The sequence below is a fragment of the Elephantulus edwardii genome, unplaced genomic scaffold (genome assembly GCF_000299155.1).
Source record: "Elephantulus edwardii isolate Elephantulus edwardi_28Jun2011 unplaced genomic scaffold, EleEdw1.0 scaffold00324, whole genome shotgun sequence".
NCBI lineage: Eukaryota > Metazoa > Chordata > Mammalia > Macroscelidea > Macroscelididae > Elephantulus > Elephantulus edwardii.
The window spans coordinates 1,913,363-1,939,892 of NW_006400074.1; the positions used below are offsets into that span (position 1 = coordinate 1,913,363).

At 39.0% G+C, this 26,530-nt stretch overlaps 1 protein-coding gene across 1 annotated transcript in view; it reads right to left on the minus strand.

Moving 5' to 3' along the window:
- LOC102866188 (protein FAM35A-like) overlaps positions 1-26,530 on the minus strand; it is a 111,208-nt gene that overhangs the window by 19,577 nt on the left and 65,101 nt on the right. Inside the window, exons 5-6 of the mRNA XM_006901403.1 lie at positions 12,496-12,730; positions 129-244 (exon numbers count right to left, since the gene is read on the minus strand). Coding sequence (XP_006901465.1) covers positions 129-244; positions 12,496-12,730 — 351 coding nt within the window. The remainder of the gene's footprint in view (positions 1-128; positions 245-12,495; positions 12,731-26,530) is intronic.

Genomic DNA, 26,530 nt, shown 5'->3' on the forward strand with positions numbered 1-26,530 from the left:
GCAACAATGAATGAATGGAATCCCAAAATCTCTGTAGATATTCATTGAAATGAAAAATAAGCAACCTAAATTTTAAAAATTTATAGTTTCACCAAGAACTGCCTCTTGATGGAATGTTGATATATTACCTATAACTTTGCTCAGCCAGTCAGGAGAAATGTTGAGGATAATCTTCGCTATCAGTTTTGAGCCCACCTGAATGACAACATTATGTCTTCCATCAACAGCAGTCATTAAAGCTGGCCTAAAAAAGAATAAACAGATGGCCTTCAAAACCTTTTCAAATTAAAAGAATGCCTAAATGAGTATAATTTCAAAAGCAATGGTTTTTTTTTTAAAAATTAAGAGTAATATTTTTATGGTTTTGGTGAAAGTTTACCCAGTAAATGAGGTTGCCATTTGATAATTTCTAAAAGATCTTCAGTGGCATTATTTTCACATTTCATAATATAACAACATCCTCTTATGTTCTCTTGCTTCATTTCCAGAACTCTAGTTTAGCTTTCCTTACCTTCCCATCTTTGCTATAGAATAAATGTTGTTCTTTTGGTCTTGTACAGTCTTTTCAGAAGAGGACTGTTTGGGCAATATTTTTTCCTGTGACATTTACTGCCTCTGAAAACCCACTGGAGGGTCAGTTATGAGTCAGTTTTGACTTGATAGCATACAACAACAACATACTTACAGGTACTATCCTTTGTGCTTACATGAAATCTATACCTAGACCAAGAAGCTGTTATCTGAAATGAGCAAGGGGAAATTGTATGGTTTAAAAATCAGGAAATGCGTGAATCAGGGTTATATTCCTTCTCCATATCTGTCCAATCTGTATTTGCTAAGCAAATAATTCACTAAGCAGAACTCTGAAGAAGACGACTGTGGCATCAGAACTGGAGGAAGACACATCAACAACCTATGTTATGCAGATGATACAATTTTGCTTGCTGAAGATGAGGAAGATATGAAACATTTGCTGTAGAAAATCAAGGACTCTTGTATGGATTATGTCAAAAATCAAGAAAACAAAGATCTTCCCCAGACCAACAGTCAACATTACGACAGATGCAGAAAGGACTGAAGATACCAATAATTTCTTGTTGGTTGGATCAACAATCAACACCACTGGTACAAATAGTCAGGAAATGAGACAATGCATTGCAGTGGCTAAGTCCACTGTCAGAGACCTTAAACTGCTAAAGAGCAATGATGCCAGTTTGAAGACTAAAGTATGCTTGATTCAGGGCCATGGTCTTCTCAATTACCTGCTATGTAACAGAGAGATGGAAAATGAATAAGAATGGCAAAAGATAATTTTTGTAAAGAATTTACCTTTTAGGGAAACCTCAGCACCACCAAGACAGACAAGGTGGGAGTAGAGTGCATCCACTGGATGTAGGGTCCTGCTCTGGGGAAATGAGAACCAGAAGACACACAGAGAAAACAAAGGCCTTCCCCAGAGCTTGGACTCTAACTGGGAACTTCTAGCTTTCTACACTGGAAGGGAATACATTTTTTTTGCTAAATGACCCCCAAAATAATTTTAGTTTTTTCTACAATTTTCACCCATTCTACCTGGGACTATGTGTTGAGATCCAGATCAGAAGGGTTGGTAATTGTAACCAGGAACCATCTACTTCTGGTTCAGCACAGATGAGGCTGGGAGTCCTGCAGGCTATTGGCCCTGTATACTTGTTCCTTCTCCAATTCTTTGGTTTCCTTCTTATTCTCTGGCCTTGGTAAATAGAAACCAAAAGGTGTACATTTGATAGCCATTCACAAGCTTTTAAGAACCCAAATGCTACTCTCCATTCTTCCATTCTATTTTCTAACTGTAAGTCTTTGCATATTTCATTATAATACTTTGCTTTGTCTGTTCATATTTGCCCTTTGAAATCTTTCTGTTCAGCTTTCTTACTTCATAGTTCTTCCTTTTGCTTTAGCTCCTCTATGCTCTATAGCAGGGAGCTCTGGTGGTGTAGAGATAAGAGGTTGTGCTGCAATGCCATAGCAAGAGGGTCAAATTCACCAGCTGCTCTGTGGATAAAGGAGAGGCAGCACCTCCCATGCACTTTACTGCTCTAAAAACCTGCTGGAGAGTCAGTGATGGGTGGTTCCAAATCGATGGCACACAACAAAATGCTCTCTACAGTAAGCTTCAGAATCTCTTCTGAAATCCATTTTCATGTTTTCTTTCTTTTTTGTCTTTTAAAATGACTTCTTGCTTTCTTTATATATAATGTCTTTGATGCCAGCCCATAACTTGTCTGATCTCTAGTGTCCAATGCATCAAGTCTGTTCTTGAGATGGTTACTAAATTCAGGGAGGATAAATTCAAGGTTATGAATATTCTAAAATTTTCTTCAGCTTCAACTTGAATTTGCTTATAAGCAACTGGTGTTCTAGTTCAAGTTGGCTCCTGGCCTTGTTCAGACTGATGACACTTAGCTTCTCCACCATCTCTCTTTCCATTGATGTAGACAATTAGATTCCTGTGTGTTCCATCAAGTGAGGTCCAGGGTTTCTTAAAAAAAGGTATTGCAGTGATTAAGGTACTGGTCATACAACTTTCTATCATGTGGCCTCTGGCCTCATTTCTATCTCTAAGGGGTACTTCCCAACCACCAGCTTTTCTTTTTTGTTTCCAACTTTCTCATTCCAATCACCAGTTACTATTAATGTATCTTGATTGCATTTCAATCAGTTTTGGAGTGTATAAGTTTATAGTTTGTATCCTCAGTTTATTCTTCTTTGGCTTTAGTGGCTGGTGCATAAATATGAATAACAGTCACATCAACAGGTCTTCCTTGTATTCCTATGGGTACATATTCCAGCATTGACATTACTGCACTTCAGGACAGATTGTAAAATATTCTTTTGACAATGAATGCAACACCACTGTTCAATTTTTCATTCGTGGCATAGTAGGCCATATGGTTGGTTATTCATTCAAAATGGCAAATAATAGTCCATTTCAGTAACAGGTAAATAATAGCCTACTAATGCACCAGATAGGGCATTCTGGTGGCTTAGAGGTAAGGAGCTGCGCTGTCAACTGGCAGGCAGCCCGAATGTACTAGCCACTCTGTATGATAAAGATAGGCAAATCTCTTGTGCAATTTATAGTCCCTATAAACCTGCTGGAGGGTCAGTTCTGAGTTGATTCTGAGTCAATGGCACATAAGAGTAGAAATGGATAGGTTATCAATCTGTATGTGTTCCGTTTCAGTTTTTACAACTGCTAGTTTTCCTACATTCATACTTCATATATTCTGTGTTATAATTATCAATGAACATTTTCATCTCTTTCTCATTCTAGTCATGTTATATCAGCAAATGAAGGTTGTCCTTCATTGGGTAAGAGCACTGTCACATTATTAAAGCAGACTCCACTTTGAGGAGGCAGAGCCTCCCCAGTTGCATTTTGGGGGCCTTCCAACCTGGGAGCTTCATCTTCCAACAAGGTACTGTTCAATTCTGATGCAATTCACATGTTTTTCAAGGGCTGATTATTTCAGAAGTAGATGGGTAGGCCAGCTAGTCTGTATTAGTCTGGAAGTTCTGTTGAAATCTGTCCACCAGGAGTGACCCTGCATGTGACTGAAATAGTGGTGATGTAGCTTCCAGCAGCACTGCAACATGTAGGCTACCACAGTAAGATTAACTCATAGATGACTGTTGTTGTTATGCACCATGGAGTCATTGGCGACTCATAGCAACCTCATATACAATAGTCGTGAACCCTGCTCTATCCTGCGTCATACATACTGTCTTTAACACATATAACCTCATTATCCCAATCACTGAGTCAATCCATTTCATTGAGGGTCTTTTTTTCTTGGTTTGTCCCTCCACCCTTCTAAACATGATTTCGTTCTCCAACAACTGGTCCTTTCTTGCAACATTCTCAAAGTATGTCAGATGAAGCTTCAGAATCCTTGCCTCCAAGGAACAGCCTGGTCTCACACTCTCTAGGACAAACTTGTTTTTTCTACTAGCAGTCTATGGCCTATTCAATATTCTTGTCCAACACCACAGCTCAAAGGCATCAATTCTCCTATCATCCCTAGTCACTGTCCAGTTTTCCAACACACGGCAAGTAACTGCAAAGACCATGGCCTGGGTCAGGTACACCTTAGTCTCCTGACTCTTGTTCTTAAGTACTCTAGAGTGCTCCTTGATACCAGACTTTCCAAGTGAAATTCATCTTTTGATTTTCTGACTGCTGGTACCAACAGTGTTGACTGTGGAGCCAAGCAAAGTAAAGCTGTTAACAATCTCAATCTTTTCACCATCCATCATGATGCTGCCAATCGGCCCAATGGTGAGATTCTTTGTTTTCCTGATGTTGAGCTTTCATTCATAATGAATGCTGTAGTCCTTGACCTTCTGCAGCAAGTGCTTCAGGTCCTCCTCAGATTCAGAAAGCAAGGTTGCGTCATCTGCATAATGCAGGTTGTTGATGAGTCTTCCTCCAATCCTGATACCACGCTCCTCCTCATAGAGCCCAGGGTCCTGGGTGATCTGTTCTGCATATAGATTGAAAAGGAATGGATAGGACACATCCCTGGTGTACACCCTTCCCCATTTTGAACTATGCAGTGTTTCCTTGCTCTGTTCTTACGGCTGCCTCCTGGTCCAAGTATAGATTTTGCATAAGCATGATCAAGTGTTCTGGGATTCCCATTCTTCTCAGAGTTAGCCACACTTTGTTATGATCCACACAGTAAAATGCCTTTGGATAGTCAATGAAACAGATAGATATTCCTCTGGTACTCCCTGCTTTCAGCCAAGATCTAACATTAGCTATAATACCCCTAGTACCAAGGCTTCTTCTAAATCCAGCGTGCACATCTGGCAGTTCTCTTTTAGATAATTTTCAGCAGACTCTTACTTGCATGTGATATTAATGATATTGTTCAATAATTTCCACACTCTGTCGGGTCTCCTTTCAAAAGGGAACAAAGATCTCTTCCAGTCGGTTGGTCAGGTGGTTGTCCTCCAAATTTCTTGGCACAACTTGGTGAGTTCACTCAGGGCAGCATCTGTTTAAATATGCTAATTAGTATGCTGTCAATTTCTGGGGCCTTGTTTCTTGTCAATTCTTTCAGAGCAGCTTGAACTATTAGTAGACATTAATATCAGATTTCTTAATTGAACCCTATATTTTTGTTCGGACATGTTTGCCTTTTTTGTTTTTCTTTTCTGAAAATTCAGTTACTTCTACTCAATTTACCTCCACTAGATGGTATTATAGAATGTTTTTTCAGATTTCTCAGGTATAGTTATTTTATTTTCTCAGGTATTATTTTAATTATTTAAATTTTACTTCAGTTCCTCAGGCTCCATTATTTTGTTTTCTATGGATATTTTGCTTTCTTTAAATATATTTAGCATTGTTGTCAGAAAGAGTTCCTTTTTCTCATTATCTTTATTACCATAAAAGACATTTCCTCGTCATGGTTTTTCCAAATGGCTCATTTCCACGAGGTGCTCTGAGAAAGAAAGATAAGCAATCTTCTGTCATGACATTTACAGCCTCTGAAAACCCACTGGGGGGGGTCAATAATGAGTCAGTTCTCTCTTGACAGCACATAACACCACCACCCACCAGTTCTACAGGGAAAGATGGGCAATCTCCACCCTGTGATTTCACAGCATCTCAATTTCACTAGAGGGTCTGCTTATGAGTTGGTTCCAACTCTACAGCAATGAGAACTTTTTATCATCTCTTAATGTGCCTTGGTTGCTCACTGTATAACACATTGGGCTAGTAACTGAAAGGTTAGTAGTTTAAATCTACTGGGTGCTCCTTAGGAGAAAGGTTGGTATTCTCCTCCTGCAAAGATTTACAGTCTCAGAAACACTATCCTGGCTCCCCATGAGTCAAACTCAATTCAACTAGAATGCGTTTTGGGTTGATCATCTCTCTCTTTTTTTTTTATGATTATGGACTTCATTAGAAAAATTAACAGAATACAATTTTAGTTGGCAACAGGATACAATTTCTCAGTCAGGACAGCTTCTGAGTGTGCACACAGGTACCCTACAGACTTCAGCCTCAAGGCTTCAGGCTAGTGTTACAAATCTCTTAAGTCTTGCCAACAACAGGATTTCCCCACCTCCACTCTGTCCCCATGTTCTCCAACAAACTTAGGTGAAGTATTCTAGCTCTAGTTCCATTAGCAGCAGTCCCAAGTCAGCTTGGTCTCATGTCAGGTCTGTTCTACAGGTCAGCTTGATGCAAGAATCTCTGAACATAAAAGATGTTATACATTCTATGTTTCTTCTTTGCTGGTAGTGAGAACATAAGACTATGCCTCTGAATTTGCTCAAAATATCGGTAAGAACAGCTAATTCCCTTGTGGATAGGCTAGCACACCCAACTCAATCACACAGCAAAGTCAAAGTTAATGGATAAAAAAAGCCATTTTGAACAATAAACCATTAACACCACATAATGGTATTTCTGTTTGTTTTTTTAATTGATATTTTAATGAAAGTTTATAGAGAACTTGGATTTCCATTCATTCATTGTTGTACATTTTACTCCCCCCCGCCCCCCCGGCCCGTTTGTTTTTCTCTAGGGAAATAAAATTCTTTCATTGTTATACAGCTCCCCCAACCCCCGTCCAGTCTACTTTATTCTGGACTCTTGTCATGCCAAAAATATCTAATCATATATTCCTTTTATACAGTTCTCTTTGTTTCAATGGTGTGTGCATTATTTATTGCCTCTTTTCTTAGTTTGCCCCCAACTCCAATATCAGTCCTGTTTTATAACATTTGACCTTTTGTTACTGAGATATTTCACTCAATAATGTCCTTCATGGTCACCCATTTTGTATATTTCATGAGTTCAATGTTTTTCAGTGCTGTATAATACCACATCGTGTGACTATATCACAGATTTTCTATCCATTCATTTGCTGATGGACACTTGGGTTGTTTGCAATTCTTTGCTACTGTGAACAAAGCAGCAATAAACATGGGTGCACATATATCTGCCTGTGCGGCAGTTCTGGTTTCTTTAGGGTATATTCCCAGTAGTGGAATTGGTCAAATGGTATTTCTATTTCCAACTTTTTGAGAAAATGCCATCCTGCCTTCCATACTGGTTGCATCATTTTATACTCCCACCAACAGTGAATAAGGATTCTGCTTTCTCCACAACTTCACCAGCATTTGTTGTTTGCTGCTCTGTTGAATTTTGCTATTGTTACTGGGGTGAGATGATATCTCATAGTTGTTTTGATACCAGTTCCATCCTTCAATGAGATGTAAAAGGCAATCTTCAATTTCAATTGGAATGGGAAGAGACCTGATTAAGCAATACACTCCTTAAAAAGAGAAACAAGGTAGGAGACATCTCAATTCCTGATTTCAAATCCTACTACACTGCCATGGTCAAAACAGCATGGTACTGGTACAATGACATAGATCAATGGACTAGAATTGAGAACCCAGAAATCAGCCCATGTACCTATGATGAACTGATTTTTGACAAGGAATTGAAATCAGTTAAGTGGGGAAATGACAGCCTTTTTAACAAATGCGGTTGGCACAATTGGAAAACCATCTGCAGAAAAGCAGGACCCACACCTCACTCTGTACACAAAAACCAATTCAAAGTGGATCAAGAACTTAGGACTAAAACCAAGGACTATAAACATCATTATAGAAAAGCTTAGAAGAACCCTAGAAGCCATAATACACAACATGAACTGTCTTCCAAGCATCCATAAAAATCTACAACCAGGAGAGGATAAAATAGATGAATGGGACCTCCTAAGAGTCAAATCTTTATGCACATCCAAAACCTTCTCCAACAGGGTAAAAGGAAAGCTACAAACTGGGAAACATATTTGGTAATGACATGTCTGATAAGGGACTTATATCTAGTATTTATAGAACACTCAAACACCACAACAACATAATGGTAAATAAATCCAATTGTAAAACAGGCACAGGATATGAACAGACACTTCACCAAAGAAGACATTCAGATGGCAAACAAACACATGAAGAAATGCTCAAAATCCCTAGCTCTAAGGGTTTATCATCCCTTAACGGAGTTTTAAATTTCATTTTACTTGGATTCATAATCAATATCCATGGTAACAGTAGTCAAGAAAACAAAAGATGCACAGCATTGGGGAAATATGCTGTCAAAGACGTCATTAAAGTGCTAAAAAGCAAGACTGACATTGGGGTCTGGAGGAACCTAAGAAAAGAGGAAATAAATAATGTATACTGCATTGAAACAGATGAGGAAGGAATAAAAGGAATACAGGATTAGCTATTATTTTCATGACAAGATTAAAGAAAAAGAAATGCATATTAAAGTGGACTGGGGACTGACGGGGAATGTATAACAATGAAAGAATTTTGTTTTCTTCAAAGAGAAAAAGGAACTGGGAGGAGGGTTAGGCAGGGAAGAAAATGTGCAACAATCAATGAATAGGGAAAAAATTGAATGGAAACAATATGCTGTAAAAATATATATGTTGCAAAAAAAATATATGTTGCATTAAAAAATCATTAATTAAAAAAATTTTTTTTTAAGAAAGCACGGCAGTCATTTAAAGACTAAGGTATGCTTGATCCAAGCCATGATATTTTCAATTGCTTCCTATGCATCTGAAAGTTGAACGATGAATAAGGAAGACAAAAGAAGAACCTATGGCAGTGAATTGTGGTGATGGTACAGTGCTGAATTACCCTTGGACTGCCAAAGGAACAAACAGATCTGTGTTGGTGAAGTGCAACCAGAGTTAGAGACAAAACAACAAAAATTCATCTCACATACTTTGGGCATGTTGTCAGGAGGTGCCAGTCTTTGGAAGGACATTATGGTAGGAAAGGTGTAGGGTCTTGAAAGAGAGAAAGACTCAAGGGATTGACACAGTGACTGCAGCAATGGGTTTGAGCACGATAGACTTAGGGTGGCAGAGGACCAACAGAAAAGAGCTCTGCGGCAAAGTGTGTTACAGATAATGCTGCTGACTGCTGAGGTCACTTGGAATCCACTTGCTGCTCTAAAGGATAGAGATGGGCAGTCTCCTCCTGCAAAGACGTATAGCTGTGGAATTTGGACGAGGACTCAAGGAGTCCTCCAATTGACAATTTGACCGTGCTGAGGGTTTGTGGAATCACCTCTTAAGTTCCACTAGAGGGCACTCTTATCCCTAAGGTTTTTTCCACACTGAATCAGTTGTTTTTAGAGACTTTGTTGCTGCTAGTTTGGGAGTAAGATGGCCAAGTGAGTAAGTAGCTGTGCTCCCAACTCAAAAGCAAGCTTCAAAACCTCCAGTTTCTCAAAGTAGGAAAGATGGGCAATCTCTGCGTGTGCAATTTACAGCCTCAAGAAACCTGCTGGAGGGTCGACTATGAGTTGGCTCTGACTTGAATCCAAGTAAGCTAAGTACAGTATCAAAGATTTTAGTGTTTTGAAGCTTTTTGGTTGTTTTGTTTTGTTTTAATGTGTGTACCGTCAAATCGGATCTGACTGGTACAGGAGGCGATTGTTCCTCCTTCAGCAGAGCATCTGGTGGATTTGTACCGCACATCTCTGGGATTGCAGTGCAGCTTCTTGCCACTAGGCCACCAAAGCTCGCTGAAGTTTGTTTTTTATATAAAGGTTTTTCTTTTAATTGTGATTTTAACAAAAGTTTACAGGAAAGTTAGAAGTGTTTTGAAGTTTTAAGATAAAAACAACACACATTCCCATGAGCTGATTAATGAATAAACAAAATGTGATAGACTCTCCAGTGGTCTAGTGGTAAGGAGCTGCGCTGCCAAACCAAAAGCACGCAGTTCGAATCTACCATCTGTTCTACGTGAGAAAGACAAGCAAACTCTTACAGTGTGATTTACTGCCTCTGAAAATTCACTGATGGGTTTTCAGTGGCAGTTTTAAGAGTTCAGCTAGGAGTCAGTTCTAATTCAACAGTTAGCAAGAATAAAAAAAAAAAAAAAGAATCATACTATAACATGAATGCACCCTGAAAACATTATGCTAAACAAAAGAAGATAGAAACAAAGGACAACATGTTGTGATTCCACTCAAAGGAAACGCTCAGAACTGGCAAATCTATAGATACAGGAAATGGCTGCGGGGCCCATGAATGTCAATGATAAAGGGTTTGGGTTTCTTTTTTTCTTGTGGTGTGTGTGTGTGTGTATACCATCAAATAAAATCTGACTGGTACAGGAGGAGATTGTCCTCCCCCCTGTCCAGCAGAGCATCTGGTGGATTTGAACCACGTACCTCTGGGATTGCAGTGCAGCTTCTTGCCACTAGGCCACCAGACCTCCCTTGGGTTTCTTTTTAGGGGATGTAAATGTTCTAAAATTAGACTGTGATGACAGGTGCACAGTTCTTTGGCTATACTAGAGCTACTGCATTGTACATTTTAAATAGGTAAACTTTATAGAAAATGAACTATATTTCAAGAAAGATTTAGCGAAAAAACCCAACTCTAGCAGCTGTTGTTGTTAGGTGTTATTGAGTTGAGTATGATGCATAGCAAACTATACAACTACAAATTACAGAGGTGGTTAGGAAAGTGATGAATGGCATTTAAATTAACAAATGAGAGTCAGGCTTGTATTCAGGTATGAGAACAGCTCTTGAAAAAGCCTTGAGAAAAAAATTGGGAGCGTCTGAAGAACAGAACAAAGCTGTGGCCGGAGCATAGTGTGGAGCAGTTCAGAGAGCTGAGGGAGAAAAGAGCAGCTGATGAGCTTACAGAAGCAGCAGGTATATTAGACAAGTACCTATCCAGATTTAAGGAAGGAGTGATCATTCTGTCTGTTGTGTGGATAAGGGACCAGTGAGGCAAAGACAGGTCATAACTAAGAGGCTGCTCTCACAGCAGCTTGAGCATGAGGTTAGCAGTGATTTGGACAAGGACACACTAATCCTAGAACTGACCTTTCATTCTGGCCATGTGGGAAGAAACTCAGGTTTCCTGTCAGCAAACAGCACCCATCTGTGAGGCGTGTGAATGGGCACATTGGAAAGGACTCCTCCAAGCACATGACCACAACCCCGCAGCCCTGACTTCAGAGTCCAGCCTCCCTGTGTTGCCTCCAGAGGAGGTTGAAAAGGTGGTTTCTTTGTTCCCAGTACAGAGAAAAAGAATGTTTCTCGACTTCCAAAAGTATTATTCCACAGAATGTATAGGTTTTTGAAAAATTGCTAAAGATGGGTGTTCAAGCTGTATAATACCTTTAAAAATGACATTACAAAAAAATTACATTACCTATGGGAGGCTGGGCTCTATGAGGAGAAAAGTGGCTCAGGAATGGAGGAAGACTATTCAATAATCCGTGTTTTGCAGATGACACAACCTTGCTTGCTGAAAGTCAGGAGGAACTGAAGTGAAGGTCAAGTGAAGTAAAGTAGAAGGTCAAGCAAGGACTCCAGCCTTCAATATGGATTGAAGCTCAACGTCAAGAAAACAAAGATTATCACCAATGGGCATTATTTTATGACAGATGGTAAGGAGATTGACACTGTTAACAGCTTCAGTTTGCTTGACTCCACAACCAACATTCTTGATCCCAGCATCCAGGAAATGAAAAATACAAATTGCACTGGGAAAATCTACTTTCAGGGCCCTCTCCAGAGTACTGAAGAGCAATGATGTCAGTCTGGAGAACTAAGGTGTGCTTGATCCAGGCCATGCTCTTTGTAATTACTTGCTATGTATCAAAGAAGCTGGATAATGACTAGGGATGATAGAGGGAGAACTGATGTTTTTGAGCTTTGGGGCTGGAGAAGAGTACTGAATATAACAAGGACTGTTAGGAGAACAAAGAGGTTTGTCCTGGAGAAGATGACACTAGGCTGCTCCTTGGAGGCAAGGATTCTGAAGCTTTGTCTGAATACTTTGGACACATTCTTAATGTTGGACAGTAGATTATCTTATTACTGTAAATATAAAATGCTGGATAACAAGATACTCAGTCAATGAGGAGTAAGTCTTTAAATTTTATATATTGAACCTGGAAATAAAAGGAAGAAAGCAGAACAATGAGGGCTGCTTTGTAAAGACACACATAAAGTAAAAGATGGCTATCCTACATTTTTATATGAATTACTTGAAAAACTGCTTTTTCATTGAAATGACTAGCAATTTTACCAAAGAACATATGATATCCTTAATTTCTAATGTAAAAATAGAAGACTGAGGCACAGAGAGGGTTAGACATTTTCAAAGGTACCCTGATGATCACTCAAAGGTAGATTGTTTAATAGTCTTAACCTTTAAATTACAAATATACTTATGGCCAGGAAGTGAATTTATTATGAACCATTTAGATCTTTGTTAAAAATATACTTATTTTCCTATAGATATAGCTGCTTGAAAACCAAAAACTCCCCCAGTTAGTTCTTGGATAGTTCTAATTCTGGTAAGAAAACAGAAATGTTTTGATCATCTTCAGTCTAATATAATAGTATTTTCTATCCAACTGGTTTGTGTTTCTTACCTATAGTATATTTTCTTCATAAAAAATGGTAAGCAGTTGAAACATTGTTTGTAGATCTTGTTCTGATCAGTTTCTAATTCCAATCCACATTTTCCACAGCCTGTATATGTAATGTTGGGAAGAGAAGATAAAATATCCTTCAGAGAACTCTGGGCGTTGAAGGCTACATTTCTCTTCTGGACTGATGTAACAGGAAACACCAACTCTAAAATCTGAGCTTTGATAAGAACTACTCCTATGAAAATCAAACACAAATAAGTATTATGAATTTTAGAACCAGAGCTATCACAATTTATAAACGTGGTTAATTATCACATCATAGTAGGTAGATTTACAGTTACTTCACAGAAAATTACACACCCTAGGTTTGCTCTTGGTCTTCTCCTATCCTCTCCTTTCCTAGACAATATTCCCCATACTTCACACTTAATGGCTTTAATGTCTTCTCAACAACACAGGAATGATCTGTCTGCAACTGAGGTGAAGATGTACTTGGTTACTTTAGCTAAACAGATGGATGTTTATGACTTCCCTACTTCCTGGGATCATATACATATATGATCATATAGTATGTTTAATTCCTCCTTTAGAAGAAAGTGCTTTAAACACGTCAAACCAGTTGCCATGCCGTACTCTCTCCCACCCTTATCTTTTAATTTGTCACTATCATAAGCCAAATAGGAGCTATTACACTAATCTTTACTTTATCCAGAAAAAAAGTCCAATAGTTAACGTGTTTCTGATTAAACTTTTCTTTCTTCCCTCCAATTTCCTGATCCTATTATCTATATTACGGGTGTGAATACTTTTTTATTATAAATAGCTATTTTACTTCCTTTCAATAACCTTCTCTTACTCTTAAGATTAGCAAATGGCTAATTCTCTTCACTTGTTTATACATCTCATTGTAACTAGCTGACCTTGAGCTATTCGTTTATTTTGGTTTTCAATCAGAAGAGTATGTATAGAAATTAACTGTTCAGAATAAACCTTCTATTTAATTTTATTGATTTTTGATTATTGCTAACAAGGTGCATTATAGATGAGTACTGAGATCTATATTTACTCAATATTTCTCCTGTGACTCTTCAGGATCTTCAGGTATGTTCCTTCTTTACACACTGACTGATCCCCTGAATTATTAGTACTGAATATGTACTATCTATCTGCCATGTTGCCCAGAGTGGACAGTCTTTGGGAAAACACAATATGCTGAGTGATGATAGAAAGTCATGAAAAGAGTGGAAGACCTTCAAAGAGACAGATTCACAGAGTGACTGCAAGTATGAGCTTAACCAAGGTGGAGATTATGAAGATGGTGCTTGGATAGGGCAAGGTTCTGGTCTGTTGTTTAAAGGGAGATATGATTGATCATGGTTGATGCAATAGCACTAAACATTTAGAAAAATTACCTGTCAAACATTCCTCTGTCCTATTTTTTTTTATCATATTCATACTAGAGGTTGTTGTTGTTGTTATGTGCCATTGAGTCGCTTGCAACTCATAGCGATGCTATGTATGAGCTCTAAATGTTGTTCTATCCTGTGCCAAGCTAGCCATCTCAAACGCAGTTATTCCCACCACTACAGTCACAGAATTGATCCATCTCATCAAAGGCCTTCCACTCCTTCACCACCCCTCGACTCTGCCAAACATGATGTCCCTTTCCATGTTTCCTTGCAACATGCCCAAAGTATGTCAGACGAAGCTTCAGAATCCTTGACTCCAAGGGGCATTCCGGCTTCACCCTCTCCAGGACAAACCTGTCTGTTCTCCTAGCAGTCCATGGTATATTCAACACTCTTCTCCAGCACCACAGCTCAAAGGCATCAATTCTCTATCATCCCTATTCACTGTCCAACTCTCCGATCCATAGCACGTAACTGCAAAGACTACAGCCCAGATCAGGCGCACCTTAGTCTCCAGCCTGACATCATTGCTCTTCAGTACTCTTGAGAGGTCCCTCACAGCCGACTTTCCCCAATGCAATTCGTCTCTTGATTTCCTGGCTGCTGTTACCAAGAGCGCTGATTGTGGAGCCAAGTAAACTAAAACTGTTAATTATCTCAATCTCATCACCATTCATACTGATGCTGCCAATTGGCCCAGTGATGAGAATCTTTATTTTCTTGATGTTGAGCTTCAATCCATATTGAAGACTGCAGTCGTTGACATTCTGCAGCAAGCACCTGAGGTTCTCCTCAGTTTCAGCAAGCAGGGTTGTGTCATCTGCATAAAGCAGGTTGTTGATGATTCTTCCACCAATCCTGATGCCACATTCCTCCTCGAACAGCCCAGCATCTCAGATGATCTGTTCTGCATACAGATTGAAAAGGTATGGAGACAGAATATATCCCTGATGAACCCCTTTCTTGATTTTGAACCATGTAATGTCTCCTTGCTCTATTCTGACAACTGCCTCTTGGTCCAAGTATAGGTTTCGCATTAGCACAATCAAACGTTCTGGATTCCCATTCTTCTCAGAGTCAGCCACAGTTTGTGTGATCCACACAATCAAAAGCTTCTCCATAGTCAATGAAGCACAGATAGACATTCTCCTGGTATTCTTTGCTTTCTGCCAAGATCCATCTAACATTAGCTATAATATCCCTAGTACCACGACCTTTTCTAAATCCAGCCTGCACTCACTCAGTGTTTCTTAAGCTGAAGGAGCTGAAAAACACATTCAAGCCACAGGTGGCAATACTTAAGGATACTTTGGGCAAAATGTTAAATGATCCAGGAAGTATCAAAAGAAGATGGAAGGAATACACAGAGTCACTGTATCAGAAGGAATTGGATGACACAGAAGAATTTCATGAAATGACATATGAGCAAGAGCCTATGATGATGAAGGAGGAAGTTCAAATTGCTCTGAAGGAACAGGCATAAAACAAGGCTCCAGGACTTGACGGCATACCAATTGACATATTTCAACAAACAGACACTGCCCTGGATATGCTCACTAAGTTGTGCGAAGAAATCTGGGGACAGCCAGCTGGCTGACTGACTGGAAAAGATCGATATCTGTTCCCATTCCAAAGAAAGGAGACCCAATGGGGTGCAGAAATTATTGAACAGTATCTTTAATATCACATGCAAGCAAGAGTCTGCTGAAAATTATCCAAAAACATACTAGAGGAGTTTATGAATTTATCTGAGCATTCACTCCTGTATCCCACTGAAAAAACCTCCATGGAATGAAGAAGGATAGCATTGCTAATGTCAGATGGTTCTTGGCTGAAAGCACAGAATACCAAAAGATGATTGTTGTTGTTATGTGTCATCGAGTCACTTGCAACTCATAGAGACCCTATGTACAACAGGCCTAAACACTGCCCTATCTCTTGCCAACCTTATTGTCTCCAACATGCCTATCCCCATTGCCCCAGTGACGGAATCAATTCATCTCATCGAAGGTCTTCCTCTCCTGTGTTGTCCCTCTACCCTCCCAAGCATGATGTGCCTCTCCAAGAACTGATCCCGCCTTGCAACATGTCCAAGGTATGTCAGATGAAGCTTCAGAATCCTTGCCTCCAAGGAGCAGCCTAGCTTCACCCTCTCCAGGACAAACTTGTTTGTTCTCCTAGCAGTCCATGGTATATTCAATACTCTTCTCCAGCACCTAAGGGCAAAGGTATCAACTCTTCTTCTATCATCCCTAGTCACTTGCCCAGCTCTCTGATGCAAAGACCATGACCTGTATCAAACTTTAATGTTCAGACTGATTTCGATGCTCCTCAGTACATTGGAGAGGTCTCTGACAGCAGACTTTCCCAATGAAATTCGTCTTTTAATTTCCTGGCTGCTGGTACCAAGAGTGTTGACTGGAGAGCCAAGCAAACTGAAGCTGTCAATAATCTCAATCTCTTCACCATCTATCATGATGCTGCCAATCGGCCCAGTGGTGAGAATCTTTGTTTTCTTGATGTTGAGCTTCAATCCATATTGAAGGCTACAGTCTTTGACCTTCTGCAACAAGCACTTTAGGTCGTCCTCAGTTTCAGCAAGCAGGGTTGTATCATCTGCATAATAAAGATTGTTGATGAGTCTACCTCTAATCCTGATGCCACACTTTTACTCATAGAGTCCAGCCTCCCAGATAATCTGTTCTGCATATAGATTGAAAAGATATGGAGATAGGGCACATCCTTGATGCACACGCTTCCCAATTTTGAACCATGCAGTGTTTCCTTGCTCTGTTCTGAGGACTGCCTCCTGGTTCAAGTATAAGTTTCACATAAGCACAATCAAGTGTTCTGGATTCCCATTGTTCTCAAAGTCAGTCACAGTTTGTTGTGATCCATTCAGTCACTTCTTGGAACAAAGAGTATTTAATTAGTGAAAAATATAAAAGTGTGTATAATTATTCATCAACAGAAAGCATTCTTCAGCCAGAACTCCACGCCAGCCGGAACGCTGCGCCAGCCGGAATGCCACGCCAGCCACAAAGAGAGCCGGGAAGAGCAACAGTCAGCCAGCCACCGTGGAACTCTACAGGAGTGAACACAGTGTGACCCCAGAGGAGCAATGACTACCCCGCCATGCCTGGGTGACCCCCAACACACAGGGTGCCAGCTGCATAAACCCCCAGCAGCGCCCAAGCCCCACCCCCTACCTCTTGGTGGCAGTGTCCAAGCCCTGTGCTCCTTTGGCCCCCAATCCCTTGCTTTCCCCTCCTTCCCCCGCTCCCCCTTGCAGCTCCACAACCACGCACCTCAGCCTCTGCCACAGCCCTGTGACCTCAGGGCACCACCACGGATCCAGCCATCACCCGGCAGGAGAAAGGCCGGTAGGATCCTGGCTGGGTTTACTGGGGCATTGCTGATTAACTGGGAGAGCACCTAAGGGCATGCCCACTGGTGGGGAATTTGGCTGAGCTCTCTTGGGCTATACCAACTGCTCAAAACGAGCCAGTCAGCTGGCTTCTGTGGACTCTGCAGACCAGCCAGAGGCTAATGGGTCGGTGGGAATTTGACCTTGACTTTTCCGATCCTGTAGGATCCAGGACTCTGCTGGAGCAGGGGCTGTTTTGTGAGAGCACCTGCATAAGTGCCACCAGGCAGGGAACACTGAGAAAACCATTGGGTAGGAAACGGACAGCAGGAATTTGAGTAGGGACTCCAGTTGTGAGCACACTGAGACAGGAGAGGTTTAAGCAAGGTCTCCCAAGTGTTTCACTTGCCCTTGCGATCACCCCAACCCTTTGCCTGCCTCACCCCATTTGGCTCCACACCAGTGTCTACACGTCTGGGCAATCAACTTGCCTTTAATGGGGAGCACCTTGACCTGTCTTAACAACAAGAGATTGCCCTAGCAGGCTCTGAACTGACATTTCTCTGAAGTCAGAAATTCAGAGAAACGTACAAGTTCAGTAGCTGCCCAGCTGATCTCAAGAGCATTGTCTTCAGATCAAGAATATATCAATGTCTCAAAGAAAGCAAACTATCCCACACAATACACAAGAGCAAAGCAGGATGTCACTCATAAAGGGCAACACAGTATCAGTGGATTCCCTAAAGCCAGAAAGTCTCATGGAACTTTCTGACACAGAATTTAAAAGAGGAGTGACTGAATATATCCATGGATGAAAGACAAACTTGATGAATTATGGGATACTACAAGCAAAGACCAGGAGGAGCTCAGAAAAACAGTGCAGAACATTGCAGAGAAAACAAATGAGGCATTAGCGGCACTGGAAAAACAAGAATCCACCATTCAAAATACAAGGTCCAGAAAGCATTCTTCCATGTGGTATGCTTCTGATGATGAATTTCAGAACGTATACTATTGTAACTTACAAAGCAATAAATAAATTCCAAGGACTCTATAGATGTCAAATATTTACAATCATAACTATATGACAGCTTACAAGTTTCATCAAATACAAGTATGAGAGGCAAAATGCTAAGAAATTGCTAGCATCTGGTTCAGCTTTATACAAAGATCTGTTTTAACTTTGAAGTTCAAGATTTTCCTACAAAAGGCAGAATCCTCACTTACATTAAAACTAGAAATAGTTGCTATATATAAACATCTTACCTGAATACTTATCCTCCAGGTGTGTTCCCAAGTCTGACATCTTCACCAAGGATGGAGCCCTTTTTGGATATTTTGCTTTAAATTTAATTGCACGTCTATCATCATCAAATAGGCACTCACAAGATGACCAAGGTGTTGTATGCAATTCCAAGTTTTCTGATATGCAATTACGCTGAACAAAAAGACACTTAAATTCCCAGATATAATCTTAAACAAACAAATAAAAACAAAGTCACCAAAAAGGAAATTATTAGGCTCTGAATTAGGTTAAACAGACTGATTCAACTAAGTCAGTTAAGTACACATTTTATAACTAAAGAATTTGGTTATATCAGTAACATCACACACAAGAAAGATCCTGCCGAAGAGTATCCAAAAATGACTGGAATAGCACATCCGCAGAGAACTGTCACTTGTGCAAGCAAGGTTTAGGAGAGGTTATGGCACTATGGACATTATACTCAATGTTAAATGGATCTTGGCTGAAAGCAGAGAGTACGAGATGAATGTCTTTGTTTCATTGACTGTGCAAAGACATTTGACTGTGTAGATCACAACAAATTTTGGCTAACCTTGAGAAAAATAGAATCCTAGACCACTCGATTGTACTCCTGTGAAACCTATACTTGGAGCAGGGAGGAGTCATTGGAACAGAGTAAGGAAACTCTGCATGGTTCAAGATCAGGATGCATCCCATCTCCATAACTTTTCAATCTATATGTGGAACAGCTCATTTGGGAGGCTGGACTTTATGAGAGGAATGTGGCATTAGGATTGGAAGAATAATCATCAATAACCTACATTATGCAGATTATACAACCTTACTTGCTGAAACTCAGGAGGATTTGGTGTGTTTGCTGCAGAAGTTCAAGGACTGTATTCTTCAATATGGACTGACATTCAATATCAAGAAAATAAAGATTCTTACCACCGGGTCAATTTGGCAGCATCATGACAGATGGAGAAGAGATGAAAATTGTTAACAATTTCCGCTTGCTTGGGTGTGGGAAGCCAAATTTCATACCAAATATTATATGATAAACCATATGCTTACTCAGGAATTGAAGGAATCACCAAATTATAAGTTGGAATTTCTCCTGTGACAGATCACAGGAAATGAGCTGTTTCCTGCAGACAAGAAACAGCTAGGGTACCCCTACACAGGGAGTGTTAATATGTGTGAAATACTTCCTTCCTGAACTAAGCATCAGGTTGACAATAGAGAAAAGTTCTGCTTTATTTACAAGAGAATTCGCTTTATGATTTGTTTCGCCTGATTCTCCATAAATACACAGAAAGGTGTAGCTTGTGGCACTTCAGTTGATTCGAACTGCTGGCCCCATTTTTTACGCTCTCTGTTTTATCTCATTCTTGGTGTTCTGTCTCGATATTAATTATTAATATACTTTACCCTCAGTCTGAAACACTTTGGTCCATGATCAACACTCTTGGCACTAGAAAAGAAAAATTGCTTTGGGAAGATCTGCTGTCAGATTTTCCCTCTCCAAAGTACCAAAAAGAAACAATGTCAGTCTGGAGACTAAGGTGCACCTGATCCCAGCCATGGTCTTTACAATTACTTGTTATGCATCAGAGTTCTGGACAATGACTAAGAAGAATCGATGTCTTTGAATTGTGGTGCTAGAGAAGAGTACTGAACATACCATGGACTACTAGGGGAACAAACAGGTTGTCATTGAGAGGGTGAAACCAAGCTGCTCCTTGAAGATAAGGATTCTGAAGCTCCATCTGACATACTTTGGCATGGTGCCAGGAAGGATCAGTCCTTGGAGAAAGACATCAAGCTTGGAAGGATGGCACAAGATGGGACTGACCCAGTGACTGGGATAATGAGAGTAGGTGTGTCAGAGACAGTGAGATTGACTCAGAATAGGGAACAGTTCAGATCTATTGTGTATACGGTCACTACGAGTCACAGAGCACCCAGTGGTATATAACAACAGGCAAAATAAGAATGTTGTATTAAAACAATAAGAGTTAAGAGACTATTTTAATAAATAATTTTTCTAATCACTTTCTGGTCTCTTTCAGGGTTATACAGGCATTCTCAGGTTATCAATTAGCTCCACGCATAAATGCCTTTAAACAGAATGCATAGATTAAGTCAGAATATGTGCATATAGTTATATAGCCTTATAGTGCAAGAAAAACCATGAAGTTAAAAAAAATTATTCAAAAAAGGGTACAGAAAATAAAGGAGATTGTGGTGAAGAATTTATTGCAAGGAGGGGAAAAGTTGGTTCAGTTGTTTCAAAGTTGTAATTCTTTTACTGAAAAGCATCACTGAAAGGCAAGTGTGTGGAGCTGTCTTACCCAGAGGCTTACTGCAACTTCGGGATTTACTTTATCATAGTCAGCTGTTTTACAGAATAGCAAATTCTTGTTTTGATATTTACAGCCAAAGATTTTTTAAAAAACAAACCCAAGGAAAATAAAATAGATATCAGCCATAACTAATACTTCACTGATATTTTAACATCACAGTTATCTCATTTAGCAAAGGAAAGGCATTTAGACACTCTGGCGGACTAGCAATTGGTGACAAGCAATTGCGCTGCAACCCCCAAGGCATGTGGTTTGAGGCCACTTGCTGCTCCATGGGAAAAGGATAGACAATCTCCTCCTATGAGATTAACTGTGTCTGAAAACCTTCTGGAGGGTCAGCTATGGGTCAGTTCCGACTCAGGGAGCAACATCATCAGCAACACAGTTCTCTAATGTTTTTCTCCGTGCATATTTACTGTCTTATTTTAACGTTGTCTAAAAAATCCCCAATTATCTATTTAATCAAAGAAACTCTGAGGTACTAAAATTTACTGCCCCCTGCTGTTGAGTAGATTTCTTCTCATAACAGCAGCCCAGGGGGACAGAGTAAAGCCGCCGTTCAAGATTTCTGAGGCTGTAAATCTTTATGGAAGCAGCTGCTGCTTTATTTCATTGTCAGGTTTTTTTGTTTGGGTTGTTATTTTTTTTGTTTTAACTTTTAAAAAAATTTAAAAATTTCATATACAATGTGTTTCACACTTTCTGTCACTGACATTATGTTTCATTCAATCATTCCCAAGCATTATTTTTTAAAAAACATAATTTTTATTTTATAGAAGTTCACTTACAAAGTTCATATACTTTGCTTTTCACATAGGATCTTTCCCATTTCATTAACCCACGCCATCCTACACCCATCAAATTGTGTGACCCTATGATTAACACTCCCCACATCTCCACCCATCCTCACCCCTCTAGTCCCCTCACCCTTGGATCTTCATACATATATCATTCTATTTCTACAATAATGGTCTTAGGCAGTATTTGTCCTTATGAAATGGAGTTGGTATACTCAGCAAAATGTTCTTCTGTCCCTTCATTATTGTGGGTTTGTTTTTTTTTCCTTTCTTTTCTTGCCATGTACCATCGAATCAGATCTGATTGACACAGGAGATTGCCCCTCCTTTTCCAGCACAGCATCTGGTGGATTTGAACCATGTGCCTTTGGGATTGCATTACAACTTCTTTGCAACTAGACCATCAGAACTCCCTCCTATAGTTTCAAAATTTTATAGTTTTAAAGTATAGTTTTCTAATGTAGGCTCTGATTTTATAGTAAGAAAATTTATGCTACTTTAATTTTAAGAATTTTATAATTAAAAATAGATATATTGTTGTATTATGTACCACAGTCTTTCCTTTGCAAAATGAGGTAATTGTGATATTAACATATCAGTGAAGTATTGGTTATGACTGATGTCTATTTCATTGTCCTTAGGTTTGTTTTTTAAAAATATCTATGGCTGTAAATATCAAAACAAGACTGTTATTCTGTAAAACAGCTGACTATGATAAATTACAGTAAATCTCCAAGTTACAGTAAACCTCTGAGTAAGCAAGCTGAACATACTTGCCTTTCAGTGATACACAGCTGACCTTACTTAGATGACCCTCCAGTAAGTTTTCAGAGGCTGTAAACTGCACAGGAAGAGACTGACCATCTTCCTCCTGTGAAGGTGCTGGTGGACTTGAACTGCCTCCTTTGGGGTTGACAGCACAACTTCCTGCCCCTAGGCCACCAGAGTTCCCTATTAGAGAATTAAACATGCATATTCTAATACTGCAATAAATTAATTACATTCTCCAGTTGTAATTAATGTTATAAAACAGTATAACTAGGAATGAAAAGCCAGTACAATTTGTAGTTTTTATTTTAATAAAAAATGATCTAAAAAATGTATGTTACAAGTTGTTGCTTAAAATCATTATTTTTTAGAATAATTTCCTTATTTCAAAAGACATGTTCAGAAATCATGGGTAAGCTAAATAAATTACTAATACCCACAATCCCATTATCTCTAAATAAATACTGTGAACATTTTCAGTGGATGTTCACACAGTTGTTTTTATATTTTGACTTCCACTTTCTTAATCAAACATATTTTTTAAATACCATTAACTATTATTCTACATTATTTATAAATAGTGAATAATAAGCCATTATATAAATATACCAGAATATTAAAAATTATTGTAACAATCTTTTACTGGGGACATTTTAGATTCATTATTTTTCATTATTAGAAAAAGTACAGTGGCAAATATAATTTTAGGTACATCTTTATACATGATAATTTGCTAGAGATATAATTATTGAGCCAAAGAATATTCCAAATTTTAAGGCTTTCCATGAAGATTACCAACTGTCTTCAAGATAGGCTCTTCTAATCTATAGTTAATAGTCTATATGATTAGCTGTTATCACATATCTTCATTTAATAATTTCTTAGAAAAAGTCTATCAACGACCTATTTTATTTCTGTCTTTAATTACTCATAAGTTTTGTTTAATCTTTTCTGATTATATTTATTTCTTCCCTGCCTGTTCAAATCCATTACCAATTTTTCCTCTGAGATATTTGTCTTATTACTTGAGAACCTTTTTTTTCTGGCTTATCACTTGCCTTTTAATTTTGTATAAGGTAGATTTTATGAAAAATAGTTTTCATTGTTATATTATTTTTCCTGTCAAACCTCTTATCATCCCAACTAAGTCTGCTGATATTTTCATCCAGCAAAATACCATTCTCTCTTTTTTTAAAAATGTCTCTAACACATCAGAAATTTACTTCAGTAAGAACACATATTTACACACATTTAATTTTTTTTTTCCTCTGACCCTTCCATAGTAAGTTCTGAGATTCACACTCTCTCCCTGGTTCTGTTGTCTTATTTCTCAAGCTCTTTTTTTTTTAATTATAGGAAAACACAAAGGATGCTTGAGTCAACACCCTTCTTTTTTCCAAAGGAAGCTTTCTTTTCCTTTTTTTTTTATTTCTAAAATATATTTCCTGTAAAATACTCAGAAAGTAAAAGAAAAAGGAGGTGAAAGAAGATGATTATGTTTTAACAAACTGAATAATGAATACTTTAGCCCATAACACAATTCTGTTTTGTATGTGATTGAAATTTTTCATAACAAATGCTTTAAAGAATAGATAAGTTTTACACATAAAATTCACACCAAAGGGATTTGTACTTCTGGTTTTTAAAATGTATAAACATTCTTACAGGTACATGTTTATTATCCTTTAAGTTTTAGGATGTATTTTTAAATTAAATAACATATCATATAGATTACTCCAAATTAACAGTCATGCGTATGTTTTATAGTAACTACTTCTGTGTGTGCAGCTCCCTTACCTGTCCTCTCCCTCACTGACATATGCTCAAGTTGCATATTTGTGCTCTGTAACCTTGACCTCTTGGCCACAACTGATTGAAATAGATCTAATTTGGGAATTCAGGAAATGGGACAGATCTCTTCAAAGGAAAAATGAACTTGGGAGTTGTGGAGCAACCATCTTTTGCTTTTCATTCTTCCGAGAAGCAAAGTACATCTGTGCCAATTAAGTTTTTGTTGTTGTTTAACAGTGCTTAGGTATTTGGGCCTTTTCAGTTCCTAGTTCCAGGGTTTCCTGAGCCCATCAGCATGTTTGCCCAAAGCTACTGTGAGATTCTCCTGTATACTTCAAATATATCCCCCTTATTAAATTGGCCAGGATAGAGTTCAAGTTCTAATGAAAAGTCCTCAGTGTCCAGGTTTAGAAATAATTTTCTAATCTATTCCATAGGGAGCTCTGGTGGCTTGATGGTAAGGAACTAAGCTGCTAACCGAGAGGTATGAGGTGTGAATACGTCAGCTGCTCTGCAGGAAAAAGATGTGCAATCTGCTTCCATGTGGGTAACTGCCTCTGAAATCATTCTGGAGGGTGAGCGATGGGTCAGTTCTTACTGGATGGTACTTAACAATAACAACAACAACAATCTATTCTTTGGATTACAGTAAACAGTAACATGATAATGAAGAAAGGACGGAAGTTGCCAATGATTCCATTTTACTTGGATTTATATTAGCATTCAGGGTAACAGCAACAAAGAAATTAAAAGATGTCAAGGACCTATCCAAAGTGCAAAAGAGCCAGTTCAAAGGTAAGCGTAATCCAAGCCAAGTTTTTTCTATCGCTTCCTATGTTTCTGGTAGTTGGACGATAAATAAGGATGACAGAAGAAGAATCAATGTTTTTAAATGTGGTGTTGAAGAAGAGCACTGAGGACTGCTAAAAGAACAAACAAATCTATCCAGGAGGAACCGCAACCAGGACACTCCCTGGAGGTAAGAGGGTGAAACTTCATCTCTTATAGTTGGGAAAAGTCAGAAGCAATCAGTTCCTGGAAAAAGAGCGATGTCAAGCCACAAGAAGAACACCAAGAAACAAAGAAACGTGAAAGAAGACAAAGAACGTGTGAAGAAGACAAGGACCTTCTAAGAAACAATAGAAGAGGAGCGTCTTCTACTAGAGCCAATGCTCTGAATTCAGATTTCTGTTGGTGAAAGTCCCTCATGTCTTGTTATGTGCCATCTAGTCAACTGCAACTCTGAGACTCTATACACAACATCTCTGAACTCTGTCTTATCCTGGGCCTATCTCACTGTCTCAGACACACCTACTCCCATTACTCCAGTCACTGTACCAATCCAATGCCTCTCTTATGCTGTCCCTCCATCCTTCCTCCAAGGAAATCGTTCAAAGTAGTGAGACAGAGCTTCAAAATCCTTGCCTCCAAAGAACAACCTGGTTTCACCGTCTCTAAGTCAAACTTGTTTGTTCTCTTGACAGCCCACTGTATGTTCCAATACTCTTCTCTAGTACCAAAAGTCAAAGGCATTGATTCTTCTTCTGTCATCCTTAGTCATTGTTCACATCCCTTGTCCATTGTCCCTCTGATGCTTAGCAAGCAACTGCAAAGACCATAGCCTGGATCATGCTCACCTTAGTCTCCAGACTGACATTGTTGTTTTTTAGCACTCTGGAGAGGTCTCTGCTAGCAGACTTTCCTAGTGGAATTTATTTTATAGTAACTACTTCTGTGTGTGCAGCTCCCTTACCTGTCCTCCCCCTCACTGACATAAGCTCAAGTTGCATATTTGTGCTCTATAACCTTGACCTCTGACAGCTGGTGGCAAAAGTGCCGACTGTGGAGCTGAGCAAGCTGAAAATGTTAACAATCACAATTTCTTCTCCATCTATCATGGTTCTGTCAATTTGCCCAGTGGTGAGAAGCTTTGTCTTCTTGATGTTGAGTGTCAAACTATATTGAAGAATGCAGTCCTTGACCTTCTGAAGCAAACACTTCAGGTCTTCCTCAGTTTTGACTAGCAAGGTTGTGTCCTTCATAAAACCCAGCCTCCTGAGTGATCTGTTCTGCATATAGGTTGAACAGATGTACTAAAATAACTAAGACAATCACATAACTGTGAATTTTCTATCCTCAAGAGCAAGTAGAACCAGTATCCAGCATAGAGGTGAATACAAAAATGCCTCAAGCCATATTACATGAATATTAGGATACTAACAATTTCTGAAAAGAAAATAATTTTCTAAAATTGATATACTCCCATTTTAAAAAAGAATGTTCTTCAAATA